Consider the following 21,240-nt stretch of genomic DNA (forward strand, 5'->3'; position numbering starts at 1 on the left):
GCTATTTAAAACTCCACTTTGATGCCCGTTTTTCCCACTCTTTGCTTAATTGACCGCGTCGTTTGTCCTTTTCTCAGCCTACTGTGTCTATACTTTTATTTTCTTATTTCATTTTCCCACTCTTATCTGAAGGGGGGGGGGGGGGGAAGAAAAACACACCTCTTACATTGTATATAATTATTGCAGCGGTCTTGGAGATAGCACAGAAAACAAGAAATGACAGAAAATAACAAATTGCTATAGAACAGGTGTTGTGAGTTACAGTTGCCCAGAAAATGAGGTGTCATTCAACGCAGTTGTTCCATCCATCTGTTCATTATCCGAACCACCTTATACTCTCAAGGGTCACGGGTGTACTGGCGCCTATCCCAGCGGGGTACACCTTGAACTGGTTTGCCAGCCAATCACAGGGCACACTCCCAATCACATCTATGGGCAATTTGGAGCGGTCAATGGGCCTACCATGCATATTTTTTGGAATGTGGGAGGAAACTAAATGCGAAAAGAGTTTGGATACAGATATCCTGAGGGAAGCTGTAGAAGGAATATAGTCAGAATGGTGCATCTTATTAGTACTTCTATGTTTGTAAAGGCTGAAATCTGTTTTGTATCAGGTATACCTCATGTTATGCCAAAAAGTGTTCCCATGATGTGACTGATGTTTACCATGAGAAAATAGATTCTTGTAGGACTTAATAAGCAAACACAATTTGAATTTGAATGCATCATTTTACAGAAAAAGATTGAAGCTTAAAATGGTACAATGAGTTTCATTTCAGTTACATGTCAAAAAATGAGAAGCATAACAGCTGCAGAAGAAGACAAGAGTGAAACGCGAGTTCATGTTATACATATATTAAAAATAAAGAGAAGAGAGAACTGTTAATTAGTTTAGCATAAAAGGATGATGGCTGCCTTTAAGCTTAACAAACATTTGTATCTTGTTAAAAAAGCAGATGGCAGGTTATATTTAATATACACTACCGTTCAAAAGTTTGGGGTCACAAAATTGTTTGGGTGACCCCAAACTTTTGAACGGTAGTGTAAATATTATTATAATAAAATATTATGAATTAAATATTATAAATTATATTTTATATTTGTATAAGATTATATATAATCTATGAATATAAGTATACATATATATTATAAGATTTTTTACACAGAAGATTATATATATAATCTATAAATAATTATCTAAATAAATATAATCACTACCGTTCAAAAGTTTGGGGTCACCCAAACAATTTTGTGACCCCAAACTTTTGAACGGTAGTGTAATATAAAATTAAATAAAAAGTTATATTTACTGTAAATGATAAAACTGCAGGTGAACTCCCACAGTTTGATATACCAGCACTCATCCGTATGATTTGTCAATAGGTGATCAATAAAGACCCCCTATAGTGCCCTTGAAGGAGCGTAACAGCTTTCACCTTTTGGAGGATCAATTCTCCTCAGCACATGAAGACAAAAAACATTTTCTCGTCATTTTGTATGTCTGGTGTCATTCTATTTTGTGCTTTGTTGGCAATTGCATGGCGCCACAGGAAAGACTTCCCAAATCTGGATTAGTGTGACGGGATGGCGTTAAATGTAGTCACCATATTGTTTGTCCTCTTTACCGAACCTCGATAATAATCTTGTCCAATCCTCCACTGTGACATGAATAAGGACCGATGTGGATTTATTGACTTCACCGAAAGTGGATGTGAAGGAGAGAGAATTAAATAGCAGGATGAAAGAAGTGAATTCATCACTGAAAGCAGCTTCCTTCCACCTACTTAATGAAGACAACAAAATCCTATTTGGCCGTCGATTGTATGGGGACCGTCGTGCTAAACGTCACTTATGTTGTTTGCTGGCATGTTCGATTGATAAAAGGTAATTTACCGCATTGTATCCTTATCGAAAGCAATAGGAGACTGCGGCCGAGGCTTAAACATTTGTCACCTTAATTCAATAAGGGAGTTTCATGAAGGAACTAAATGTAATAACATGAACACGATAAATTACAAGTTAATCTAAAGAGCTTTGACAGCTATGTAAGCGCCTAGGCATGTTAAATGGGGTTTAAATTGCTTCCACATTCAGCCCCTGACCCTGCCTGCAAAAACGTCACTAATTTCCTTCACCAATGATTCAATTTATTTTGTTTGTCTCACCCTGTCCGCATCACATTATAATTGAATTCTTTTAGTGTCATGGACAGACTAAGAGTGCAATGCTGAATATGTGAACGTCGACCAAAAAACTATATTTTGTATCTTGTCATTAAAATGCAAATTTCCTAGTTAATTATTTCAAAACCTAATTTAAATTAATTTAATAAAAAATTATAAATTTTCTTTTTTTCTAATTAATAGAAATTATTTTAACCTCTGAATGTTTTTTAATGGTTATGCATTTTTACTTATTGTACAAAATTGGATTAAACACAGAAGTAGTTAGTTTCATTTCCCCTTAGAAGAAACAATGTTTCAAATTTGTTCCTGATCTCATTTCTGTCAGTGTGAGCTTGAACTACGCTTGCATTACCGACAATATCTCCAAGCACAAAAACTTCTCTCACTTAATACTTTGGGAAGATCCCAGCAGTAAACTCGTGTGCCCTTTCTTATCTCTTGGCCAGTGTGAAAATGTCATCTGCCCAGATAAACACAAAGCTATAACTGGCCATATTAAACTTGAGTCTGCTGGTAGGAACATTCTGGATAAATGAAGGCAAAAAAATAACAGCAAAAGAAAGACTTTATCAGACTTTACTTTGGATTTAGTTTGCGACACCACAGTAAGTCCATTTTAATACCTTTCACTGCGCCCGTAAAAGAAACAATAGTTTTAAGAAGCAATCACTAAGATAGATACTGTACATCCATAAATCATCTGTATCCAAGTACCCTTCAATCTTTACATGATAAGTTTATTACATGATGACCAATTGCTGTATACTTTAATACAATCACCATCCAAGTGGCCACAAATTCACCCTCTATCAGATATAAGCTACTTTTACCAATTATGCCTTATAAATGCAATGGCAGGATGCCATGTGGCTTTACAGTACTAATTGTTATGTTAAACTGTACACCCCAGTCTTGTCAAATCGCCGAGGGCAGGTCTAGCCCATTAGTTCAAAATTGAATGAGACAGGACCCAAGTGGGCTCATTTAGAGTGCTTGTTTGTTTTAAGACTGCAGACACAGTGGCCATTTTTGTTTCCATTTATTATGGAGTCTGGTATCAAGTCTGCAAACTATGTGCTCTTTCACTAAGCTGAACTTGTGCCACAAGGATGACTCCACAAATTACATCTGACAGAAGAAAACACACATATCCTCAAAGAATACTCTTCTTGTATCAAGAAGAGACAACACTGTATTTCTCTGTGTAATATAAAACATTGGATATCTGTAAAATTTTGAATTGAATGTAAAATCTTATTACTCGTCTAAAAGGTCAACATGGCCAGGCGGCATTGTGATTTCTGAAATCTCAAAAATTGGATGGCAGAGCAACACTTCAGTTATCAGGCTCTTTTCTTGCGGAACCATCTTCCATGTTCACTCTGGAAGCAGCCACTCTCTCCCTACTTTGGAGTAGATGTCAAAGCTACCTTTCTGGTAGTTAATACAATACATAATACAATACAATACAATACACTACTCAAAAGAAATTATCCACTTAGAAAAAATACAAAACGTCCCTTTGTAAAAGTTTTTGATGATGCAACCATATTCGCATGGCTGCTCCAACTCACTGTTTCCCTGACATGGGGAAATATGCTCAAATTAATTTTCACGTCAATGTCAGTTTGCCACTTGACTAATTTCAAACTGAAGAGGCTAAATGGAGGTTGACAGGATGTTGAAGTGATTGGATGCGTGATTGTTATCTGCTGTTTTTATTCATGAGCGAGAGAACCTGCCTATGCTCTAAGTAACGCAATAACAGGTTTTATGACAACACAGAATGTGACTGGGATGATGGATGATGATGATGATGCTGCTGCTGATGACATACAGAGACAATAGCTTTTATGTTGTGCAGCCTTGTCATAATTTGTCATATGAAGTGCCAACATGCAAACTTGACCAGTCTTGACAGTCCCACACAGACGCATGAATGTGTACTTACAGACACACACACAAACACACACACACAAGCTTACTTCCTGCAGGCGCTGAAAGACAAATCATGTGCTTGACATGTTACATGTGATCATCGGGCACTGATGTCATGAAAACCGCAATGAACTGCATGGAAAAAAGATAGTAGACTTTTTCCCGCAGACTTTACAGTCACCTCCACAACTGTAGGGTACTCTTCCTATGAAATAGTCAGAATTCCTGATAAGAGTAATCCCGATGCTTCAACACAACCACCACAGAAATAAGGTGAGACACACTTTTATTGTGTTTATATAGCACAACTAATAAAGAATCACTCTTGGAAATGGCTTGTGATATTGGTAGCCCTCAAGATACTGCCTGTGTAATAATATTCAGAAACCATTTTAGGATGAAACATAGACTTACTACAAGCCAATCAGTGTAATATATGCCTTTGCTCTTCCTGTTCACCGTGCAAGATGTAATGGGCTGAAAACAAACAATGCATGATCATTAGCCAATGTTCTGCTGAGAATATAGAAAAGTAACAATGCTTCACCAGTACAAAGAATAAAATAACATGCATATTAGAAACAAATGGCACTCGTACTGATTACTTCCACTATTGCAGCCCCCAAACAGCATTTGATGGTGGAGGGGGTGCCACTCAAGTTCCATAGCAACAATTCTGTTTTGTTTAAACCACATTCTTGCCGAGTATTGCTCCTGAGCACAATGAAACATGGTGCATCTTCTTTGGTCTTAATCAGGAGTGTTAAGTGTTTTTTTTATTTATTTTTTATGCAGTTCATGAGTCTTGGTTAACCACATTTAAACGGCCTCGGGATTCACTACATCTCAGTGCATTAGAGCATCTTTGGAATGTTCTGGAACAAGAGGTCCAATATTGACAAATTGAAACAAACTGGAAGTCAAGCAAGCGTCTCAAAAATTATTGTGTTCACCCTTGGAGGTGTCACAATGCCCATAAGTTTAACTAATAGAACACCCAGTGAACATATTTAAACATTACTGTTCAACCAGCATGGGAGAATTTTGAATTGAAAGCCTTTTCTGTGCTACTAATTTGCATATGTTTGACAGATCTTATTCAAATGAAGAGCAATTAGCTTGACATATCTCTTCCTCCAAACTCACTACACAAGAGAGTTGTGGCTAATATGAGGCTTCAGAGATTCTTGCTGTGATATTCAAGTATTTGACCTTTTCCATAATGAGATGTTTTCAGTTAGAGTGCTATGTGTCTAATTTCTCTTGAAGTAGGATGAAAAAAAGCCTGTATTGTTGTTTTTTGTCATGTTGACAAAATTAGATGCCAGAGCACCAGTTTCTCAGAAGACATCAAATTTTCATTGCACAGCCAGACAAAAACACAACAAAACATCTTCATTTACTTACTGGTGGACCAGTTAGGCTCCAAATGATGTGTTGTGGCAACATGACAATTCCCTCGACACCTCTAAGAAAGCTGACTTTTAACTCCCAAAGCTAAAAATAAATAAATAAAATCACAGGCTGAATAAGTAATCATTATATGCAATTCGCATAGACACGTGTTGTTACATGGAGTCTGCTGAGTGGGCTGTTGAGAAATAAATTGTGTAAATTCAGAGGGCTCATTTAAAGAAAATCACTCCACAGCACTGTCACAATGTCTTTTTTTTGCTGAAGGCATAAATCAAATACTTTTATTTGTAGCTGAAAGCATTGAGAGTGCAGAAAATATTCTAAATGCGCTTTTTCTAAGCTTCAATGAATATCTTATGTTTCATTTTATACACCGTATATCATTTTGCTGTGTGAGGGCCCACTTTTGAAATACATCCAATGATACTACTTTCCAGATAAATAGTTGAAAAGTACTGATTGTGTGCAAGCATTCTTCATAACAAAACTCCTTTGGAAGCACAATGACAGATCTTATAATACGTAAAATAAGAAAGCTAAAACTACCCAGGTGTCCTGCTTACCAAACAATACCATTATCCTAATTGCATACTTATCTGAATGTTTTCAGAAAAAAAAAAATATTTTATTGAACTGTATGTTAAAAATGACTTTGGCAATTCTGCTCTTAGGCTAATGAGATGAACCCAACGGGAACACCAGAAACAAGTATGAGGATGTGGTTCAATCCATTCACTAAAATCATTTGCTCACAAACATGGAACACGGAATCCAGGCATCCATTTTTGTACCACTCATCCAATTACTCTAAGTGTTACCAGAAAACGGGAGTCTCGGCCATTTGACTTCATCAAATGTCAATCACAAGACTAAAACAAACCATTCCCCGACCAGTAATTTCAAGTCTTCATGAAATTTCCATGCATCTATTTGTTATACCGCCTATCAGGGTTTGAACCGACTAATCAGCTAGAGGACGTATTGACTTTGGCACTCCGCAATGACCGTAATAACTTGAGGTCGACTAACTGCCACTTATATTTTGGAAATCTCACCAAAATTAAGAGACTGTTAGTCAGCACAGCATACTACGGTGGTGCCTCACGCGCATGGAAATATTTGACTCAAAATGACACTCTCAAATATAACAAGCAAGTGAGTGTAGGACTCTTCATCATCAGGCTGCCAGTGCAAGGTGAGAAGAGATGCCGTGCTTGGAGCCCCTCAGGCTCTCAAAGACAGTCACATTTAATAAACTACATAATCTACTAATCTAAGAATGTGTTTTTTTCTTTTACATTTTTTTCTTATACGTTTCTCATATTCTATAGCCTGATGGTCCCCACGGGCCTGGCCACACAGAGGGACGAACCAAAAAATGTGTCAGCAGGAAGAATGAGTGAGAGAGAGACAGTGTTAAGAGATAACATTGCGATGTTTCTTTTTTTTTTTTGTTTATCTTTATTTTTTCCACATAGCAAGTTGAGACATTCAATCATGGGTAGTGAAGCCTATCCCTGCTGACTTTGGCTCCGAGGCATGATATAAATTGGACTGGTCGCCAAGAGTCAAAGCCAAGAGTCGAGGATGTTTGGACACCTTATGGAAAGAAGGCTGAATTCTAAATTCAAATCCAAAATGTGCTGTGAGCAACTATCATAACCATTCAACCTGCAAGCTTAAACTCAAAACAGTATAAATTTGGACGTTATTGTTAAAAGAAAATTTACAGCTCCTGAAAAATACCATGGATGTTCAAGCAAACGTTTATCAGAACTGGACAGTATTTCATCATTTAAAAAAATGGAAAAAAAAAAAAAAGAGAAAACTTGTCATTTGGAGTCCACCTGACATGGCAGCCTTTATCAGAACGGCCGCCTCTCACTTTCAGATTTCTCACTTGTACGTTGCCTATTTAGACCCAAGCACACATACACCTTAGCCAATGTTGCAGCGCAAATCTAAGAATAGGAAGCGATCAATAATGAATCAAGCTGTTGCAGAGATCAGCTGCCACCAAGTGCTCCACTATCCATGTAAATCCTTTTTAACATGGATGTAATGAGCAACCGGGGCTGCAAAGAGAGAGCAATGCAGCTGTCAAGATGTTACCATTTTTCCTCAGCACACCTGAGCCACATCACACAATGTCAAAATACTTTTTTTTCTGGTTGGCACTTTGTTGCAGCATGCACTGGTGCACCAGCCTATGAATAAACATTCTATTCTGGCGGCTCGATTTTCTTCTCTTTGGTGTCACATCTCATCTGAAAATGAATGGTATCATTACCTTTACACGCCCTTGTGCATTTACCCTTCCCACTCTTGCCTGCAGCATTATTTGGTGATATCTAGCAAACAAGAGAAGGTAAAGCTACTGATAAGGAAATGAGATGCGTGTATTCCACGGACAGTATATGCTTGCCTACATTTCATACCACCATTTATAATGAATGCAAACCTGTGACGCTATGTAGGCGCAGTTTATGAATAGCGACGTCTTCAGGGACCACAGTTTGGCGCTTTCATTATTTCTGTATGCCACATGTGTCTTTCTATCTGTATTCCTGCATAGAGGGTGTCTCATTAATGCACAAGACAGAGGGGAATGGAACTTTGTTATAAGGCTCGTGAGTCTCTGGTCTTGGTAGATGGCAGGATGATGAGGAGGAGGGAAAGAAAGAGGCAGTTAGAGATTTAGACAGAGCTGGGTGTCGCTCATACATCCACACAGACAATCCAGAAATTGACACCCTGATTAAACAGTGCATCTTTGAGTTCCTCCTCGATCGTAATGGCGGCAGTTTACATTCCACCACGCAGGTTAAAAAAGGAAAGGTGGAAAGGCTTTGGGTAAAATTCCTAATTAGGTAGAATAAATTGAGTGATCAATTCACCTTTCTCTGCAAAATCCTTATTTTATCTATAACAATTTGGATTTTTCAAAATGGTTCTTTCTTCCACGCCAAAGGGGCGTTTCCCCTTACCTGTCTTTAGATCTAAAAATATTGTAGAAATCCAATCCAAAACGCATTCGTATGCACACAGAAAAATCAGAAAAGAATAATCTGTCTTCTCTCAAAGCACCAACCTTTGACATAAGCCTTGAATATTGAGTTTGATCCAAATATGCATTACATTTCTGTATGAAAGCATGTATGATCCTCCTCTCGTAACTATGAACTGAACTTTGAAGATCTATCACGTCCTGTTCCATTTATCCTCTCATGTATCACATTTTATTTGCAAATTCTTCCCCAGTCATAAGGCTTAACCGTGCACTAAAAGTCGTGTCTCGCGTCACAAACATTCAGAAAAAGTAAGTAGGTGAGTATTATTTACATATTAATGGAAACCACAAAACATCTCGCCTCAAGCTAGTCATACAATTCCAACTGGGGTAGCCATCCACAATTTACAAGGATTGTGTGTGATTGAGACGTCAACCCTTTTCTCCACAGGTCCAATTTCCTGAAAAGGGTTAGATTTTTGCACCTGATGTAAATTTGGATATATAGTTTCATCTATTTTTTTGTGAAAAGACTGAATTTATGGATTGATCAAAGTGCAAACTACATCGACCCCACTAGTGTACTTTTTGCAACCAGCTTTAAAGATGTCAAGCAAGAATCCGGAATGGTATTGATAATGTCAAAAGACCTCAGATATTTCACATACTTTTACAACTTTTCATCGAAAGCGCTATCATGCCCAAACCACAATGAATTGTTCAATTCATGTGCAAGACATGACCTGACCTCCGTGCGAAACAATCACATTGCTTTGGTCTGTCTGTGGTAATTTATCCATGTGAGTGTCATATATGGATCTTTGCCTGCTTTACGGTGCATTTAATTTTGCTCTGCCAGCAGTGAATGTGCATGGGTGCGAGCGGGTGAAATTAATCACACATCGTAAAGTCAGGTAGCCAGAACATCGCAGCTGTTTATCTTCATACGCTAAGCTCCCATGTTCCTAAACAAACACTGTAATAATCTCAAGCGCTCAAATGAAGTGAGCTTGTGTTTGAGAGAATTATAACGCAAAGCCGTATGCGGAACGCATAATGCTGCGCGGTGATAATAGAAAAAGGAAAACGACAGAGTGGGTCGAGCAGGACTATGGAGAAGCTCAGTCAAACAAGTGGGAAAAACGGGAAGTAGCGACAGGCACACCTTGACTTTATTTATTGGTGTTTTGGGAATTTCTACAGGTTGAGTGGCAGCACACTGAGTGCTCAGTGACTGCGTAAAATGGCAAAAGGTAAAGCAGTGGGCTGTGTGATCAGATATGACATGTGTAGAGGAGGTAAGGGAAAGGGTGATGAGATGAGAGCAGTCTGGACGATATCAGAAAGAAACATGTCAAAGGGAGGCCAAGGAAAAACAGCCATGGTGTGGCTCACATGATGCCTTGATATGATGATGAAAAAGAACCTTTTCAAACGATTATGCATGATTAGCAATTATGATGACCACAGCATTTTAACAGATGTTTAACGTTCCTTTGAAATTCAGAGCCTGGGGCAATCATGCCATCATATTTATAGCAAATTATATATACTTAATATACTGTATACAGTAGAGTGGAACCTCAAATTTCAAATTTAACTGGTTTCCTCAGCCCATTTGTAAATTGAAAGGTTCATAAATTGAGGTCATGGAAATGCAATTAATTCATTCCATCCCCCCAAAATAAGTTACAAATACATGTTTTTAAACAGAGTGTGGTTAGGGATAAATGCAATACAACATAAAAACAAGTAAAAACAGACTATAAAAAAATTATGTCAATTTAATGTATAAAGGTTGAACTTCTGCTTTGCAACATGTGGGGATGGATATGTGAATATATTACTTCTACAAAAATTTCCTTCCTAATAGGAATTATTTGTTAAAAGAGATTACAAACGGTTACACAGTGTTTTGATTTCATTTATTGTTTTTTGAAGATTTAATAGTTTTACATTTTAGAGCTTTAATTCCAATTCCATGAAAGTATAGTATGTTTGCTCACAGTTATCATCAGAATATGAAGTGGGTCCATGCCTAATCATAATTACAGTAATCACAATTTCTGAATTGACAAATCTGCCATGACCATAGCTCGCTTATGAGACCTCATGTTCACGGGGGATGCACAGGACCGACCTTCAGTTGCCTTCAATTGCAGAGCACATTTCAACACTCAACTATCCACACTAATGGACAATTTATAGTCCCGAAAGTGTGAGGAAGCTGGACTAGCTTGAGGAGGAAGGACCAGCAAGCTCCACACTGGAGAGTGGAAACTCGGATTCAAACCCCAAACCTCATTATTGTGAAACAGACCTGCTAATCATTTTTCCACCGTGCTGCAGACATTGTGTACATAAAATGCCAATATAATGTACGATGTCACAAAAAGGTATCTCTTTTTTTGGACTCGAGTCACAAGAGCCCAGAGGGCTCAGAAAAGATTCAAAGCAGTTCCACAGATCTACTGGTTAGAAAGCGCAAATTGTTGACTTGCCCCAGGTGCTGGCAGCCCACACTGCGCTATACTGCTATGATTCATTTGCTAAGGTCTTAAAAGTGAGCAGGTTCAGCAGGTCAGAAATAACAACGGTATCATTAGGGAAGCTATACCTCAACTCTGGTTTGTCTGCATGTGTATGGCTTTTTCATGAGTCATGCATGATTTTTGTTGTTACAGGCGCCTGCAATGTTACTGCTGACCATTAAGGGTCCACAAAAAAGTGTTTTTTTTCCTTTTCATTATTAGTTAATACAAATCACAAACTGTCTATTGGATGGGAAGTTGTAATGTGCCAATGGAGCAAAATAGTACGACTACCTGTCCACTACGTTTTCCCCCTCTCCGACACTGCATGCACCCCTCGCTGCCACACTCTTCAACACACACCACACCCGCACTCTGGTTTTGGTTGCCTCTCTAGTCTCAATTCATCAGCGTAAGCTGCTCTTATTCTCACCTCCTCTGCTGTGTCAGAAAAGGGGGAAACCTCAACCTAACTCCCGCAGGATGCAAGTGGTGCTGTCATGTCGCTCTCATGCACATGCGCTCACACACCCACACACAAGCCCTGCAGGGAATGTCAAGTGACTTGCTGGATGAAAACCCAGTAGAACATTTGAATTCACGAGCTGCAGCAGCGGTGTATGCCCGGCTGCAACATTGTGTACTCTGAATCGTCAGTAAAATGTCTCATGGATGCACCACGGGACAATTTCAAATCTTGCCAACAACTGTTTGCTCATGCATGCTTGACAGTGATGATGAACTGGGTGACCCACGCTGTTTCTGAACCACCATTTTTCACACTGATACCAGAATGAGTACTCAACCATACCAAGTAACAGTAAACAAGTGTTTAGAATTTATCTCCGGCTGACCCCCCCTCTTCTTTCAAAAGAAACTGGTTGCGTCCGACAAACCACCAATAGAACATCAGACATCTCGTGACTGTTCCCCATGTACATTAGTTTTATGCTGACATGTTGACTGCATAGTGCGGATTTATAATGGAGAATAATGAAAATCAGTCAACATCGCCCCAAGTGAATTCACATCTCATTTGAATAAATAGGACACATAAATGGATGGTACGTGTGGGCATCTACTAAGCTACCGTCGCAGCGGGTGGGCTCAGGGAATTGCCCCAGCAGTGTACTTGGCTAATGACAAAGTCACACGGCGCTCTGTGCAGGAGCCCTGCGCCTACATCAACCGAAGTAACCGCTAACAGTGACCATTCTCAGGGATCTTCCTACCCCAGAAGCAAACTGTACTAAGAAATTTAAATTATAAAAGGGCAGCTGTCTTCTGTTGCGATATGCTATGTTTTACAAATGATCCGATTGGTCAACTAATAGCAGCTGCTTTCGGTGACATGTCGACTACACTGTGTAACATTAAGCTATTTTATTCAAGCGACAACAACAAAAATGAAACCTGAATTCGAAATGTGTGTGCTTGTTCGTGTTTGCGTATGTGTGTGTGTGGGCATGCGTGCGCATCTGTGGACATATGTGTGTTTGTGGTGGTGGGGTATAAGCTCCGCCCGCCGACTGAACCTCCTGCAACCCCCTTGCCACCCCAAGTAAAAATGTGTAGAACCTCCACTGTACAGTATTTTGAAGAAAAAAATCTAGCCGCATTCCGTCCGCATTCTGATTACATGCCAAACAAGTACAGCTTTTATTGGCTCACTAAAGGGAATCACAGTTGAAAGAACATTTAAGCTCATTAATGGATTTTCACTTTTCAAAAATTATGTGGCTCTTTATCCACTTATGATTATTATCAATCAATTCGGCTTTCTCAAGAGTTTGCAGAAACAAGCCAGTATCAACAAAGTTTATGGAGGAAGAATAAAAATTAACAACCAGGGTTATCCACACAGATTCATAATCTTGTTATAATACTTAGTGATACTTGTTCTTATCTTTCCTGCGTGCCATACTTCTACAAACCTCCTATCCGTCTCATGTTTTTCCGAGCGAATAATTTATACTTTAGGACTCCGTGACCTCTGAATAGCTTATGCTCTTTAATTGCATCCCATGTTGCTTTAGAGTATTTATGCTCATGAAAAATGTATTATCTGCAATTACAAATGTTCTTTCAGTAGTCACCCAGACAACCATCGATTCTAGCTAAATAAAGTAATAGTTCACTTGTACGTATAGCCTCTTCTTCTTCTGTCGTATGACTTCAGACTTGCAGCTCGTCCAATGACGGTCGTCAGGCGGTTGAGGGTTGTCCACTGTTTCCAGGGCAAGTCCTGGCCAGAGACGTCTGTGGGGTCATTGATGTAGTGGTGCAGCCTAGATGGTTCTGCTGACTTCCACTGTTCTCTCCATTTGGTCTTGACCCAGGTGGCCTTGGAAGTGTCAGCTGTTGTTGTGCTGTTGTTGTGCTGAGCAGCGTCGTGACTTTAGGCGCACGCGTCGTGGTGTCTCTGTGACGATCTTATGGAGGAGGTGGGATTCACTGGTCTGTGCCTTTCGGGAGAGGGCCTGCATGGCTGCTTCTCTTCTGATGTTAGCTGGGGCGATGCCTGCGAGGATGGGCAGTTGGTTTACTGGGGTGGCTCGCAGGCACCCCGAGACAGTCCGCAGGGCGCTGTTGAGGGCGACATCCAACTTCTTGACATGGGGGCTACGGCACCAGGCCGGGGCACAGTACTCGGCAGCTGAGAACACCAGGGCCAGCGTGGACATGTGCAGTGTCTTCGTCGTGGCTCCCCAGGTGGTGCCGGCTAAGCGGCGTATAAGGGCGGGACGGGTACTTGTCTTCGCCGTGGCACTGTCCAGGTGTTGTTTGAATGTTAGTGTTCTGTCAAGCTTCACACCGAGGTAGGTGGAAACGGGCTGATGCATCAATACGTATAGCTAAAAAAAGACTATCTACAAAACATCAAATTATTCCAAAGTAATTTGGCTTGAGGGAGACTGTACAGCAATACAGACTCATAATTTACTAACAGATTTAAATATGAGTATATAAATATCGTGTATTAACGATTGAAGATTGTATTCTCTTCTATGCACTGTCAACACTGGGTATCCAAATAACGAATAAAAACAGGGTTGAAAATAAGTACCAAAGCTTCCATTAAAACTGCTAACATGCCTCTAATAAGAGCTGGTCGTGGTGCTTTTTATGAAATAGCTTCTGGATCCAAAAATGATAATCGGATATACATGGTTGTCATAAGAAATTAAAAATTCTCAAGAAGAGGAGCTCTAAAATTGCAATACCGCAATGCTTCTTTTTGTTACATGCATATATTTCAATGTTATGTGACTGAACCTTCAGCCTTTGAGATAGACAGCTCAAAAACGACAGCATAGCATTCACTGTGATCATAATTCAATGTGTGTGCATGTGTGTGTGCGTGTGTGTGTGCGTGCGTGTGCAGCTCTGTCATGCATATGCATAACCTTACTGCAGCAACAGAAGCAGCAGTGAGAGGATCATTTAATCGTTCCAACACACTGATCCACCAGGGCTCCTCCATTATCCATCTGATTAGCTTCTCAAAGTTCAATGCGCACACACAAAATCATATACAGTACTGTGATTGGCCCATATTGTTTCTGTGACATATATTTGATGTGAATGTCATTAATAAATCATATATACTGCTATACTTTCCTCAGCTCCATTTCTATGGATATACTAGTTACGGTTGAAAATGAACAGAGTGGTTGAGATGAGTTAAGGAAATATAATATGTAGTATATAGTATGGCCAATTAGATGGATAAATGTTTAATAGAAAGTCCTAGTCTAGTTTCATTATTGTGGGGGTTAGTTCTAGGCTTTCTCCCCACACCAAACTGGAAAATCTTTCAACCACACACAATGACTTCAGTCCACTGCTCGCCACTGGCGAAGTTTGTGATCTCCGGGCTGTTGGGGTCCTGAACTCTCTCCCCGTTGTTTTACTTGTGTGTTAATCGTGTGCTGTGTCTCGTCACCGTGGGATAGGGGGAACGGTATTTCGGTTTCTTTGTGTGTCCTAGCATGAAGGAATTGACAATAAAGCTGACTCTGACTCTGACTCTCTCTCTGACATAAAAATCTATTCTTCACCGGTCAAGCAAATGCCAATGCAAATGCGGTGCAATAACTCCAGAACTTCCCCCCTGTAGAATCAATAAAGTACAATAAAACCCCTGGACACCTGAATTTACATAAAGGCCATTAAAAATAATTTGTCATTTTGCCTTCAGACAGAGCTTGTTAATTTTATGTATGGGACGTAAATGCATAGGTGACGGAGATTTGAGTTTAGCGCCGTGTATATCGTAAGCACTCTTTCTCCACAATAAGCTGGAGTTCACTGTGTACTGTACATATACAGTTGTACTACAAATATGTACTATAAATACTAATATTCAAATATATTGTGCATGTTTTCAAAATGTCCAAAGCTAATCATTGTTTGATGGTTTACTTTGTGACATGCCAGATGAATGGCGACAGATTTGGCCAACACAATCCCTTCCTACAAATGCAAACGCGCTGACAGCTTGGCAGGACCAGTAGGAGGATGAAACCACCAGAGGCTCTACTACTCCATGTGTAGGCGTTGTCTTAGCTCATCCGAGCACACACCATGTAAACATGTTGACTGGAAAGCAAAAATCTTCCTGCTACGGCTCTTCTCGCTCTGGTCACAGCACTGCGCACCTCGCTACCCCAACAGATTTATGCTTTTTACACATAACATTAATGGGTTTTAGCTTTTTGCTTTCACCGAATTATGCCGGCAGCCAATTTAAAAAAAACTGATGACTGCGTTAGTTCCGGGTTTTATTTCTCCAGAAAGCCAACAGTGGGTGGTGGATATTCTATTCTTGATTGTGTCGCAGTCAAACATAGAACCTCAAGCATGAGCTGTTGATGGGAAGAAATGTGACAGCCACCATTTGAAGGAATGTCTTGACTGCAGGGCAGTGTAACTTTCACACACTGTGTATACGTGTGTATGTGTAAGATGTGGGAAACAGGAAAGGGTAGCGGCCCTTGAGGACCTAAGCTTGACATAAACCTGAATTAAACAATGTCAAATGAAGCTAAATCAATTCACGACTCTCTTGTTCTTGACAGTGTCATGGCTCCAATTACATTATCTTCTCCCCACCGATATCGTGTAAACAGTTTATTCTTTCTTTCCTCCCACTCGACTGTCACATGTACAACTTCCTATCTGCTAATACAGACACACACACACACACACACACACACACACACACACACACACACACACACATACACACACACACACACACACAAACATGAGCTGAGATGGTCTGCTCAAGTCTGAGGAATGAATAGAAGCATCGCTATGTTTACTCATCTGCTGTGGACTGTTTGACAACTCGTCTACATTTACACCGTGCTGATGCGCAAGCACACACACAAGCACTCACACACACACACACACACACACACACAAGCACACACACAGAAATATCCTGTATTTACTGTATAAGTTCACCAACAAATTTCTACATCGAATGTACCAAATGTATTCACAAATACAACCTCAGGACTTTTGTGCAATTTGCATTGAGCCTGAATCTTAGTTAACCGGTCGCCTTTTGACTTGTGAGTGGACATTGATTTCAGCACCACTCAGTTTTAATTACACTTGAGCAGACTCCACTCCAGGGATGCTGGAGAAGGTTTCTCAGTCAATCAACCAAGCATCTTCGCCCCACATAAAAGACGATCTAATTAAGTCTAAAGGTTCACAGAAAGGACTTTTGGTCTGCTGCGTTTTTCCGTTGTTGGTCTTGTGTCATGACAAATTTGCATCAACATATTCTTTATGAGTTCGAATTACTCTTTTTTTTTTTTTTTTTACATTATATGTTTTCATTTATTTATATAGAAGGGAGATGTAGGGCTTGAGTGGTGAGCACATCTAAATTTAAAAAACATTTTTTGCCCTCCAAAGATTTCTATGATTAAGGTTCTGTTTGAACAATTATCATATTATCATAAATTATTAGAGTTAAATCTGTATACAATTGATTATCTACAATAGATATAGCTAATAGGTTATTTTATTACATCTTATACACCACTGTGAATTAATTATAAATGAGATTTACTGTGCACTGGATTTCTTTGTTGATTATGTTTATGCTTCTGTTAACATTAGTCACACTGCTTTATTAGCAATTAAAAAGTTTTGATAAAATGTAATGATACTCAGCTGATGTCTTAAAAGTGGCATAAAATACAAATAAACTACCATCTGAATAACAATCCCATCTCAGTGCAACAATGCAATCTGAGACGATTGTTTTCTTAAAAGCCTTTATTATTTATTTAGCATTATTTTCTTAAAAGCACCCAAAAGTAAAGCCAACCAGCAAAGTAATATCTCAACTTGTATTCTCTGCACTTAATGTAGCAGTATGCGTACCTTTCTCCACTGTGGTGGTGCCCATGGACGGCTGCCCCAGGCTAGCTTTCGGTTCCCATTTCCCCTCATCTGGGTGAAAAACTTCCACTGATGCCAGCGGGGTCTGTTGCTGATTCATTCCTCCCAAGACCATGACCTGCCCCCCCAGCGCCACGGCGGCGGCACCTGCTCGCGCTGTGGGCAGAGGTGGCAGCTGGCTCCATGTCTGGCTCTCCACATCAAGCACCTCCACGCTGTCCAGGGGCATGCCGGTCTCACTGCAGCCCCCCAGCACGTAGAGCAGGCCTTCGTGGTAGATGGGGGTGCAGTAGACTCTGCGCTGGGACATGGGGGGGAACTTCTCCCAGTGCAGGGACTTGACAGGACTCACCGCCATCTCCTGCACAGGCATGTCTCCGAGACTGATAGGAGGGGGGACACCATCACACACCGAGCTGAAGTGAGGAAGGATGGAGGAGAGAGTGTGAAACGGTGGGAAGTACTACTGAAAATTGTAATGTTGTAATTGAATAGTATATTGCTCAATTTTGCTAACTTTAAATTTAATTCCATCCTTCTAAAATGGATGGCTGGAGGAATACCTAACTTATTTGAGCAATTGCATGTAACTATAATCGTGTTTGCCAACCTTTGCTCAAGCAAAGCATATTGTCGGCCACATGACACAATTGGCCATGAACACGTGTTTGTATTTTTCTATTGATATTGTCACAAAAACTTCAACTAGATGGGAGGAAAAAGACCCAATAAAAATACCAATGTGTGTTTTAAATAGTGTTCATTTTCACCTATGATTTAAATATGATTTGGTCAACGAAATGGTTTAAATTACAACAATGACACACCACTAAATAAAAAAAGAATATAGTATGATCAGGGCTCGGTACGATTATTTTATTTTTTTAAATCGCTGAACAAGATAATCAAATGAACAGTAATAATAAAAACATAATATTAGTTTGGCATAGGTCAAAAGCAAAAGCACGTAGGCATCCAGGAGAGGAAGCGTCGGACAGAAGAGAGGGAAGTGGAAGGTATTAGAAAGTAGGGGATAAAAAACTGTGAATCTCACCTCTCTTCCAGATGTCACGTCCGCCCCTATATAAATATTTTATTCCTACGGCTGTTGGTTTGTGAGCAGCAAAGCCATCTGCCCTTCACAAATTGTTTCACCCCTTTTCTCTGGCTGTCTTTCCCTCAGTGTGTCTTGCAAGGAGCTTATTTGGACTTGAATATATCCTTCAAGGAGGGTGTCTTCAGGTTTAACGACTAATCCCACAAAACCTCAAGCAGCAACCAATCTCAAAAAAAGGAAATCAGGAGGGGTCATAGTTTAAAATAAAAACTTCACAAGAGCAAATAAAAAGTTCCCCGGACGTCCAAAAAAGCTTCTCCTGCCTTAATTAGGCAACGTCTCCATTTCCTGGAGGAATATCGTCTGACTCATAAGAGAGCACACGCACGCAAGAGCTTTGGAGAAGGTCCCTCGATGAGGGCCAACCTGCAAGAACACACAGAAACATGGTTTGGAATGATGAGTCACAGGATAGAAAATTGTCTAAAATGAGGAGGCAAAACATCAGAAGTCTGCATGAAAAGACAGTGGGCGTGTTTTTACTGGATGCAGTTTTTATTCAAATGACCTCAAGACATCCTGCACTGTTGATCACCCCCCTCCACCGATGCAGTTACTAGGGCAACGTATGAACCATTGTTTGAGTTCTGTATTTGGGGCCACCTGAGACATTTACATAATTCCGCTGAGATGTGTTTAACAAATCAAAATGGAGGGATGGATGATGGGACCGGTTTTGACAACATGAGTGAAATACAATATTCCTTTTTTTTATGCTTTCAACATGTTCTTATACGTCTCATTACATGAGGGAGGTTTGCGTGTTTATCTTCCATTCATTTTGAAACTTCTGTTTGAGTGTTGTTAACAGATTGCTTGACTCACTGCATGTTACACCGCTAACAACCACCAATTCAGAGTTCACGACAAAGGCATACGTGAAAATTGCAATAAGCGGCTGTGTTATTGGTCGATGTTGTGGTGCACACAATGTTTCATCTTTAAAAGAGAGATATTACAAGTCGTCAAATGTTAAAAATGACACAGAGCAGAGGGGGCAGGTGCAGATGAGCAAAGAAAGCTCGAGAAAAAGCACAAATCCTGCTTCCCCTGTGGTGCTCACGTAGCAGTCTAGTCAATTTGTATTGTGGGCATGACTTTGGGGAAGTTGGAAGAATTAAATGAATGTCTCCTAATTCAGTGTTAGCACAGGTGCAGTGGGAGCTAGGCCCTTGTGTCTCTTTAGACGATTAAACACTGTTACTCTGATAGTCAGTTGCCTTGAAGAAGAGAGATAGCTATGTTATGCTCGGGGTTTACTTTGGTTTATACAACCAAAGTACTATTTGAAATTCAAACGTTTTCTACAATAAAATGATAGGCTGGCATGTTAATGCTGTTCCTGGACTTCAGCTCAGCGTTTAATACCATCATTCCACAACATCTGGTGGAAAAACTGGAACACCTGGGCTTCAGCACCCCCCTTCGGAACTGGCTGCTAGACTTCCTCACCAACAGACCTCAGTCAGTCCGGGTCGGACAGAACACCTCCGATGTCATCACCCTCAGCACAGGCTCCCCTCAGGGCTGCGTCCTGAGCCCCCTGCTGTTCACCCTGATGACACACGACTGCGCCCCCAGGTTCACCACCAATCACATCGTGAAGTTTGCAGACGACACAACGGTGGTGGGCCTCATCAGGGACAACAACGACCTGGACTACAGAGAGGAGGTGGAGCAGTTGGTGGGCTGGTGCAGAGAAAATAGCCTGATCCTGAATGTGGAGAAGACGAAGGAGATCATCGTCGACTTCAGGAAGAACCGGCCTCACCACGCTCCACTGATCATCAACAGCTCAGCTGTGGAGGTGGTCAGCAGCACTAAATTCCTGGGAGTCCACATCACAGACGACCTCACCTGGACTGTGAACACCACAACACTGGTCAAGAGGGCACAGAAGCGCTTGTACTTCCTGCGGAGGATGAGGAGAGCCCACCTGCCCCCACCCATCATGAGGACGTTCTACCGAAGCACCATAGAGAGCATTCTGACAAGCTGTCTCTCGGGGTGGTGTGGAGGTTGCAGCGCCTCCGATTGGAAGAACCTGAGGAGAGTGGTGAGGACAGCAGAGAGGATCATCGGGGCTCCTCTTCCCTCCATTCAGGACTTGTCATCCCAGCGCTGCGTGTCCCGAGCCCGAAATATTATCAGTGACCCATCACACCCCCACCATGGACTGTTCTCCCTGCTGCCCTCTGGGAAGAGGTTTCGCAGCATCCGCTGCAGGTCCACCAGGTTCTGCAATAGTTTTTTCCCTGCTGTCGTCAGACTGCTGAACATTCAAACGTAGCATTCCTCTGCACACTTGAAAATACTGTTTTTGTCTCCTGCACTGTTCACATACTTTATCACTGCTGCACTTTGTACTTTATAATTATCTTATCTCATATTTTTATATAGAATGTCACTTTTTTTTTTAACCAGCCGAAATACCTCTACATTGCTGAAAGCCGTATGCAACGAAATTTCGTTTTGTACACACCTAGTGTTGACAAAATGACAATAAAGTTCTGTCTAAGTCTAAGTCTAAGTCTTAATCGATAAACAGTCGAAGACTTTTTGAAGGCAAAGAAATGGCCAAGTCAGTCATGAGCTCGTCAACAGAACTATGTTTCT

General features: G+C 40.5%; 1 protein-coding gene across 1 annotated transcript in view; it reads right to left on the reverse strand.

The window, feature by feature from the left end:
* LOC119136723 (kelch domain-containing protein 8B-like) overlaps positions 1-21,240 on the reverse strand; it is a 66,178-nt gene that overhangs the window by 30,483 nt on the left and 14,455 nt on the right. Inside the window, exons 2-3 of the mRNA XM_037275427.1 lie at positions 18,562-18,990; positions 17,490-17,923 (exon numbers count right to left, since the gene is read on the reverse strand). Coding sequence (XP_037131322.1) covers positions 17,490-17,880 — 391 coding nt within the window. The 5' untranslated portion in view covers positions 17,881-17,923; positions 18,562-18,990. The remainder of the gene's footprint in view (positions 1-17,489; positions 17,924-18,561; positions 18,991-21,240) is intronic.

This window comes from Syngnathus acus, chromosome 2, assembly GCF_901709675.1.
Source record: "Syngnathus acus chromosome 2, fSynAcu1.2, whole genome shotgun sequence".
Taxonomy (NCBI): Eukaryota; Metazoa; Chordata; class Actinopteri; order Syngnathiformes; family Syngnathidae; genus Syngnathus; species Syngnathus acus.